Below are 9,886 nucleotides of genomic sequence, written 5' to 3' on the forward strand. Positions count from 1 at the left end.
CCGCCCCTCCAGCTGGCTCCGCTGGCCTGGGCGCCCCGGCTGCCGCTCCAGGCGTGTCACGCGTTGTCACTCGAGCCCGTGCTGGAGTCCATCGGCCCAGCAGCCGGTACCCGTCGGACCAGTACGTCTGCGCGGCGTCCACCTCGTCGTCCTCAACCGCTCTCCCATCGTTGGTTCATGTGGCTCTTCGCGATCCACTCTGGGTCGCGGCCATGCGTGAAGAATTTGAGGCGCTCCAGCGCAACCATACTTGGCAGTTGGTGCCCCGCCCCCTGGGCGCCAACGTGATCAGCGGCCGGTGGGTGTTCCACCGCAAGCTTCGCTCCGACGGCACCCTCGAGCGGTACAAGGCCAGATGGGTCGTCCGGGGCTTCCGCCAACGCGCCGGCGTCGACTTCACCGACACGTTCGCACCCGTCGTCAAGCCCGGCACGATCCGGTGCGTCCTGCAGCTCGCCGTCTCACGCCAGTGGGATGTACACCAGCTCGACGTCTCTAACGCGTTCCTGCATGGGCATCTTGCCGAGCGCGTGTACTGCCAACAGCCGGCAGGCTTTGTTGATGCTGCTCGCCCCGACGACGTCTGTCTCCTGTCATGTTCGCTCTACGGCCTCAAACAGGCGCCGCGCGCGTGGTATCAACGGATCGCCGGCTACCTCGTCGAGCTCGGCTTCGTCTCCACGCGGTCCGACGCATCTCTTTTTGTGTACAGGCATGTCGGCAACATGGCGTACCTACTCTTGTACGTTGACGATATCGTCCTTACGGCGTCCAGTGGTGATCTTCTTCACCGACTCATTGGTCGTCTGCACGCCGAGTTCGCGCTCAAAGACTTAGGGCCGCTGAGCTACTTCCTGGGCGTGGAGGTCTCCCGGCGCCCCGATGGCTTCTTCTTGTGTCAGAAGAAGTACGCGCTGGAGATCCTAGAGCGCGCGGGCATGGCGAACTGCAAGGTCGCCTCCACCCCCATCGACACCAAGGCCAAGGTCTCCGCGGCGGACAGCGTTTTGGCTCCTGACGGCGCCTTCTACCGGAGCATTGTGGGCGCGCTCCAGTACCTGACCCTTACCCACCCCGACCTGACGTACGCCGTCCAACAGGTGTGCTTGCATATGCACACGCCGCGCGACGTCCACTGGAGTCTTGTGAAACGGATTCTTCGGTATATCCATGGCACACCGTCGCTCGGGCTCACCCTGCATCGCTCGACATCGTCGCCTACTCCGACGCGGACTGGGCGGGCTGCCCCGACACCCGACGATCTACGTCCGGCTACTGCGTCTTCCTCGGCCCTTCGCTCGTCTCCTGGTCCTCCAAACGCCAACCGAAGGTCTCCCGCTCCAGCGCGGAAGCCGAGTACCGCGCCATGGCCAATGCCGTCGCCGAGTGCGCGTGGCTGCGTCAGCTACTCGAGGAGCTCCACTACAGCGTTCATCGTGCCACTCTGGTCTACTGCGACAATGTGTCGGCGGTCTATTTGTCTGCCAATCCGGTGCATCATCGGCGGACAAAGCACATAGAACTTGACATTCATTTTGTATGGGAGAAAGTTGCGCTCGAACAGGTCCGAGTTCTTCATGTCCCTACCACGCAACAACTTGCCGACATCATGACGAAGGGGCTGTCTACCACGGTCTTCACGGAGTTCCGGTCCAGCCTCTGCATCACCGACGGTGAAACTTCAACTGCGGGGGGTGTTGAAACAGTCCTTTGACCGTTGTCACGGCACGCATTATCTCTGCCGTGGCAGCCGTTCTGTTAGCGTAGCCAACGGATCAGCTTATCCACTAACCCACTACTCCTCGTTTAGCTCAGGTTGTCATTCTGTTAGCTGATCCCTCTCACTGTACTTGTATAAATTGTGGCAATGTCAATGAACAAAGTGTGCAGCGCAAACTCTCTCTCTCTCATTTCTCACAGTAAGCATGATAACTTTTTTCTGACAAATTTCAGTTTTTTGGGTTTATTTTTTCTTCTCGAATGACAACTTTAGTTGTAAAAAACATCAAAGACTGGATTGCTTCGTCCAACACATGTGACATTTATCATTTGGCTTTCTCGATGATGTTTTGGGGGGTCTACATGGGTATAAATATAAGCTAGGCTGCCTAGTTCCAAGCACGAATCAGCCAAGTATACTAATCCTACAAGGTGACTAATTGGTGCACTAATTGAACACGTACACACATGTAGTCCTACCGGATGTTGGGTTTACTTCCAACAATCACCCACTTAAGCATGATGTCATTACGGTTACAACTCCGATGCTGATCCTTTTTCGCCTAGACTCATGTTGATGTGCCGACACAACGGACTTGTGTTGGACAGATCCCACCGTTGGTCGGGTGTATATGATAGCCTAGCTTATTAGGGATGATAGACTACTCATATCAATAAGGAATTCCTTCTTTTTCGGGAGCCCATTCAGATAGAACTCCAAAGTTAAGCGTGCTCAGGATGGTTGACCGACCGGGAAGTTGCTCCCGGGTGCGCACGAGTGAGGACAAAGTGCGCAGAAAAGACTAGTATTGATCTATGGGGCCAGTCTAGATCTCGCCAGGAGTAACGACCACCGACGGGTGTGTCCGGAGTGTTACAGTGTAGTCCGGTAGAGGTGGAGTGCAATGTGGACGGTCATTGCCTCCTCCAACCCGCACGAGATGACACATCAGTCGACGGATCCGGACTAGTCGGAGTCAGATCATCTGCCCGCCATGCCGGAGAAAGCCGGAGATCACCGGACAGGGGCTTGGGTGACGGAGTGAAATGGAGGGGAGTGGAGTGGCTAGGTTTGATCTGGGAAGTAGATGGGATGAATATACGTGGGATTGGATGGGCCAGTGTGGCCTGGGTCCAACGTGGCGGACGCGCCCAGTCGCGCCCGGGCCTCCTCATGTAAGGGGGGTGCTGGTCAGGCCGGGCTGTTTGAGGCGCTCATTTAGGTTCAAGTTTTTTTTTTGACCGGTCAGTGATCGGATCATCTGTCCGGACATACAGGGGAAGGGGTTGAGGTGCCTGGCTGTAGATGCCGTAGCCACGTTGTTCCCAGGCTCATATATGTATTTCGACGTACGTACGCACCTACTCTCGTGCAAAAGCTGTGACCAGTACCATGTAACCATAAAAAACTGCTACAATGTTAAACCTTTCTGCAAAGTACAGACACGGCAGGACCACGGTCTTGTTTCGCGGCAATGCCGTCTCCGGTGCCAAGTAAATAATGCAAGGTAGAGCGTGCTGCATCTGGCACAACGTTGTAAATTTCTATACCTAAAGCTGTGCCCAGTACTAGTGTAACCATATCATAGTAACCTTTCTTCTGGTTTCCGGCAATGCCATCCCAAGTGCCAAGTAGTGCAAGATCGAGCGTGCTGCATCGGCCTCAACGTCGTCTGAAGTGGCTACCATTCGTCACTTTGAGAACCTAGGTCAGGAATGCCAGTAGGTGGACGGATGGGGTGCCCGTTTGAATGCAATAGATATCAGTCCCTTCCCGTCCTCTCATTGCTCCGGCATTGAACAAGCAGGAGACTGGGCCGCGAAGCGGGCAACGCTCTCGGCCGGTGCTCATGTCCAAGGCCGGAACGACGTGAGAGGTCGCGTCCGCTCTAGTTCGACATGAATGCGTCGCTAACACTCTCGGGCTGCATGAATATGCGGCAACCACTTCAGGTGGGAAAGGACGCGAGGCAAGGCAGCGGTCCGGATGACCGCAAAGCCCCCTGCTTCTGATTTGCGGACCGATCTAGGGACGAATGCGGGAAAGTGTTGGTTCAAACGGGATGGTCTGGGCGGACACAACTGGTTTGCGAGTCAGCATCGAAGATGCCTTAATGGCCATATGCGTGTAGCCAAGACACATGTTTGCTTCCTCGCGTGCAGAAGGCGACAGAGGCATTCAGGTCTTCTCCACATGCAGCCTCCGCTTTCGTTCACTCTCCGACTCCCCATCACCACTTGGTACAATTTTTTAGACCTTTTACAGTACATCTAAGACCTATTTACTAGCAACGCCCGTGAAGAAGTAGTGCTTTCGGTTGCGTTGTACTAAATTCCTGACATTGAACCTTTAATCATGTTGTAGTACGTACTAAATGCATACGTTATACATATCCACTAATTTGCGCGTGTTGACGAACTTGCCTAGTTATTGCTTTGGTCATCTAAATGACTTGCAAAAGGAAGTGGAGCTGCTTTCTTCTTATGAAATGGAACATGATGATGAGCCTTTTGATCTAAGAAAATAGTAGTGGGCGTAGCTAGGAAACCGCAGCGAATATTACACACATAGACGGGGCGTTGACGTACAGATTGCGGCTATATAAGTGTGGCCGGCCAGGCTTCATTGATCAAAGCAGGAATCAAAGGTTCAAGGACACGGACACACACCACAAATACACACAATGGTAGAGTAGTGGACCTTTTGTTATATAGAGAGAGAACTTTTGTTCATTATCTTGTTACCTTTCGTACTTGTTCTTCCTTGGTGCACTATCACATAGTTGTACTGACAATTCTCTTGTTGCAGGCAGAGGCACCGAATAAGAGCAAGAAGAAAGCAGTGGTGGAGGAGAAGAAAGAACCGAAGAACAAGGTTAACAAAATGAATGATATTACAGGTACCGAGAAGAAAACTACAAAGGACTTACTATAATCTTGTTGCAGGCAAAGGGATCGAATGCCCAAAGCTCGAAGGGCAAGGAAGTGGAGGAGGACAACAGAGATCTAAAGAGGACTATCCAAGACCTGGAGGACAAGATTAGCACACAAAATGTTAAAATTAAAGACAACCAGACTCGCATAGGGAAAGTGGCCATGGAGAAAGATAATGTGGAAGAGGATATCACAGAGCAGAAGAATAAGGAAACAGAGACGGGAAGAAAGATTGATAGGCTGGACATGAGGAAAGGAAAGCTGGTGGAGAAGATAGGGAATCTGGACTTGCAGAAAGAAGAAGTGGTGAAGGAGAAAACAAAGCTGGGAAAGGGTATCACAGAGCTGAAGAGGAAGGAACAAAATACGGGAACACAGATTGCAGATCTGAAGAAGAAGGAAAATACGCTGGTGGAGGAGAAAGGAAAGTTGGCGAAGGAGCTAGATGAGAAAAAAACTATGAGGATTGATAATCTGGAGAGGAGGAACGAAGAGCAGGCCAAGGACAATGAGGAACTGAAGAAGGACAACGAGAAGCTGGTGCGTAAAGAAAGAAAGACCAGAGAGGAGAAAAGGGAACTGAAAAACAGCTACGACACGCTGCAGGACAAGTACGATGGGAGATGCTGCAGCTCTTGCTCAATTTGTTGACAGTCGGAGTACGGGCTGTTACTACGTGATTTCAACATATGTACTCGTGATGTTGCTGTGTACGCAACATGGGTACTTGTCCCTTTTAATTTTCCTCTATGCATGGCTATGAGTTTCTTTCTAGGTGTTGTAAGCTCTTTCAAAAATTGTAAGCACTTGATTTATGGATCCTTTCCGATGTTCCTTTCGATCTATGTAGTAATACCATGTGCTTTCGTTAAGACAAATGGGCTGAACTAAACTGATGGGTTCCTCCATACATAACTGAACTACAAGTCAGTGGTACTGCATTTATCATCTGAAGCCTTTAGTTGCGTCGTGCTTGTGGCTCCCCGGATTCGGCTCTTTTGCTCAGCAGTGGCCATCCAGCACGCCACCTCAGACCTACACAGTCATTTTAATCTGCACTTGTCCTCCATTTTTCTTATCATATTTATTTTGTCAACTAAATTGTTTGAAAATAAGCAATAAATTAAGCTTCGGGGTGTTAGCACGTCCCAAACATACATACTTTTTCAAACATTTTTGCTTTTATTTTATCTTTTAGTTTGCATGATTTAAATAAAACTAATTCAGACTGACATTGTTTTCAGCAGAACTATGTTGTTTATTTTTGTGCAAAAAATAAAAGTTCTCGAAATTGGACAGGATTTTTGGAGAATTCTAGAATATTCAAGGAATTAAGAAGCACTACCCCCACGGCGCTCTACATGTCCATGTGGGGCCCTTGACCACCGCCTTAAGACGATTCCATCGTCATAAATTCCCATATATGCCCAAAAAACCACGGAAACCTATCATCATGTTTTACGATACAGAGCCGCCATCACCTCTTGTTATCAGGAGTCCGTTTCTGGCTCTGGAGAGGGGGATTTGTCGCCGCCATCATCACCAACCTACTCCATCAATAATTTCATGATGCCCACATCCATGTCTGAGTAATCCTTCTATAGGCATATGGAGGTAGATGAGATTTAGATGGGATTTCTTATGTAACCGTTGTCAGATTTGTGATGTAGGGGGCTTACATTTCCAGCCACTGTGCTTTTGTTTTTCTTTGTTTGTCGATCAGTTTTCCCTGTTTTCAATTGCACTAGCACTTGTTTCTTTGGTTTCTATTTAGTTTTTTCCTTTGGTCTTTTGTTTCTTTTTCTTTTTCCTTGTTTTTCTGTTTTCTTTGTTTCTTTTGGTTTTATTCTACATTCTTCATATACATCACGAACATTTTTCTAATACTTGTTTAACATTTTTTTCAATACGTGTTCAACCTTTTTCTATACACATTTTAAACATTTTTCAAATGATTGAATAACTTTTTCCAAATACAATATTAATTTTTTTTAAACATGGCCAACATTTTTTATACACATTTTAACAAAACTTCTTGATTAACATTTTTTTTCAAATACAAGATAAAGAATTTTTAATACATCGTCAACAGTTTTCAAATGCTTGATTAAAAAATTCAAAACACGGTCAACATTTTTTATTAGCATTGTCACATTGTACTCTATACAGTTTAATATCTTCTAAATGCTTGATTAAAAAAATTCAAATACAAGTTTAACACATTTTCAAATGCTTGATTAACATTTTATAAATACATGATCAACTTCTTTCATACACATTGTATATTTTTTGTATACATGGGAATTTTCTTTATACACATTTAAGAATTTTTTTAAATTCTTGGTAAAAAAATTCAATACACGGTCAACATTTTGTTATTCACGTTATTCAAATGATTGATCAAAAAAATTCAAATACATGATTAACATATGTAATACATGTGAGGGAGTCCTGGATTAGGGGGTATCCGGACAGCTGGACTGTAACCTTTGGCCGGACTGTTGGACTATGAAGATACAAGATTGAAAACTTTGTCTCGTGTCCAGATAGGACTCTCCTTGGCGTGGAAGGCAAGCTTGGCAATACTGATATGTAGATCTCCTTCCTTATAACTGACTCTATGTAACCCTATCCCCCTCCGGTGTCTATATAAACCGGAGGGTTTAGGCCGTAGGACCAAGAACAACAATCATACCATAGGCTAGCTTCTATGGTTTAGCCTCTTCGATCTCGTGGTAGATCAACTCTTGTAATACTCATATCATCAAGATCAATCAAGCATGAGTAGGGTTTTACCTCCATCGAGAGGGCCCGAACCTGGGAAAAAACATCGTGTCCCTTGTCTCCTGTTACCATCCGCCTAGACGCATAGTTCGGGACCCCCTACCCGAGATCCGCCGGTTTTGATGATGGGTTTCGTAGTAATTTCAAAAAATTTCCTACGCACACGCAAGATCATGTGATGCATAGCAACGAGATGGGAGAGTGTTGTCTACGTACCCACGCAGACCGACTGCGGAAGCGTTGACGCAACGTAGAGGAAGTAGTCGTACGTCTTCACGATCCAACCGATCAAGCACCGAAACTACGGCACCTCCGAGTTCGAGCACACGTTCAGCTAGATGACGATCCCCGGACTCCGATCCAGCAAAGTGTCGGGGAAGAGTTCCGTCAGCACGACGGCGTGGTGACGATCTTGATGCACTACGGTAGCAGGGCTTCGCCTAAACTCCGCTACAATATTATCGAGGATTATGGTGGCTGGGGGCACCGCACACGGCTAAGGAATAGATCACGTGGATCAACTTGTGTGTTCTAGGGTGCCTCTACCTCAGTATATAAAGGACCAAAGGAGGAAGGCTGGCCGGCCACAAGGGGTGCGCCAGGAGAGTCCTACTCCCTCTGGGAGTAGGATCCCCCCCCCCAATCCTAGTTGGAATAGGATTCGCGGAGGGGGAAAAGAGAAAGAGGGGGGCGGCCACCTCTCCTAGTCCTAATAGGACTAGGGGAAGGGGGAGGCACACAGCCCATGTAGGGCTGCCTCTTCTCTTTTCCACTAAGGCCCATCATGGCCCATTTGGCTCCCGGGGGTTCCGGTAACCTTCCCGGTACTCCGGTAAAATCCTGATTTCACCCAGAACACTTCCGATATCCAAACATAGGCTTCCAATATATCAATCTTTACGTCTCGACCATTTCGAGACTCCTCGTCATGTCCATGATCACATCCGGGACTCCGAACAACCTTCGGTACATCAAAATGCATAAACTCATAATATAACTGTCATCGTAACCTTAAGCGTGCGGACCCTACGGGTTCGAGAACAATGTAGACACGACCGAGACACGTCTCCGGTCAATAACCAAATAGCGGGACCTGGATGCCCATATTGGCTCCTACATATTCTACGAAGATCTTTATCGGTCAGACCGCATAAGAACATACGTTGTTCCCTTTGTCATCGGTATGTTACTTGCCCGAGATTCGATCCTCGGTATCCAATACCTAGTTCAATCTCGTTACCGGCAAGTCTCTTTACTCGTTCCGTAATACATCATCTCACAACTGACATATTTAGTTGTAATGCTTGCAAGGCTTATGTGATGTGCATTACCGAGAGGGCCCAGAGATACCTCTCCGACAATCGGAGTGACAAATCCTAATCTCGAAATACGCCAACCCAACATGTACCTTTGGAGACACCTGTAGTACTCCTTTATAATCACCCAGTTACGTTGTGACGTTTGGTAGTACCCAAAGTGTTCCTCCGGTAAACGGGAGTTGCATAATCTCATAGTTATAGGAACATGTATAAGTCATGAATAAAGCAATAGCAACATACTAAACGTTCGGGTGCTAAGCCAATGGAATGGGTCATGTCAATCAGATCATTCTCTTAATGATGTGTTCCCGTTAATCAAACAACAACTCATTGTTCATGGTTAGGAAACATAACCATCTTTAATCAACGAGCTAGTCAAGTAGAGGCATACTAGTGACACTTTGTTTGTCTATGTATTCACACATGTATTATGTTTCTGGTTAATACAATTCTAGCATGAATAATAAACTTTTATCATGATTATAAGGAAATAAATAATAACTTTATTATTGCCTCTAGGGCATATTTCCTTCAGTCTCCCACTTGAACTAGAGTAAATAATCTAGATTACACCGTAATGATTCTAACACCCATGGAGCCTTGGTGCTGATCATGTTTTGCTCGTGGAAGAGGCTTAGTCAACGGGTCTGCAACATTCAGATCCGTATGTATCTTGCAAATCTCTATGTCTCCCACCTGGACTAGATCCTGGATGGAATTGAAGCGTCTCTTGATGTGCTTGGTTCTCTTGTGAAATCTGGATTCCTGTGCCAAGGCAATTGCACCAGTATTGTCACAAAAGATTTTCATAGGACCCGATGCACTAGGTATGACACCTAGATCGGTTATGAACTCCTTCATCCAGACTCCTCCGTTTGCTGCTTCCGAAGCAGCTATGTACTCCGCTTCACATGTAGATCCTGCTACGACGCTTTGTTTAGAACTGCACCAACTGACAGCTCCACCGTTTAATGTAAACACGTATCCGGTTTGCGATTTAGAATCGTCCGGATCAGTGTCAAAGCTTGCATCAACGTTACCATTTACGACGAGCTCTTTGTCACCTCCATATACGAGAAACATATCCTTAGTCCTTTTCAGGTATTTCAGGATGTTCTTGACCGCTGTCC

General features: G+C 47.5%; 1 protein-coding gene across 1 annotated transcript; it reads left to right on the forward strand.

Moving 5' to 3' along the window:
- Positions 1-4,353: 4,353 nt before the first annotated feature.
- Positions 4,354-5,498, forward strand: LOC125537883 (uncharacterized). Its single transcript, XM_048701238.2, has 3 exons — positions 4,354-4,406; positions 4,529-4,594; positions 4,666-5,498. Exons 1-3 carry the CDS (start codon positions 4,404-4,406, stop codon positions 5,302-5,304), a joined length of 708 nt encoding a protein of 235 aa, XP_048557195.2. The 5' UTR covers positions 4,354-4,403; the 3' UTR covers positions 5,305-5,498.
- Positions 5,499-9,886: the final 4,388 nt, after the last annotated feature.

The sequence above is a fragment of the Triticum urartu genome, chromosome 1A (genome assembly GCF_056163025.1).
Source record: "Triticum urartu cultivar PI428250 chromosome 1A, HENAU_Tu73, whole genome shotgun sequence".
Lineage (NCBI taxonomy): Eukaryota > Viridiplantae > Streptophyta > Magnoliopsida > Poales > Poaceae > Triticum > Triticum urartu.

Coding starts and splice junctions, on each gene's coding strand:
- LOC125537883 (XM_048701238.2), top strand. Junction 4,595..4,665: donor AGAAAGAACCGAAGAACAAG/GTTAACAAAATG, acceptor ATCTTGTTGCAG/GCAAAGGGATCGAATGCCCA.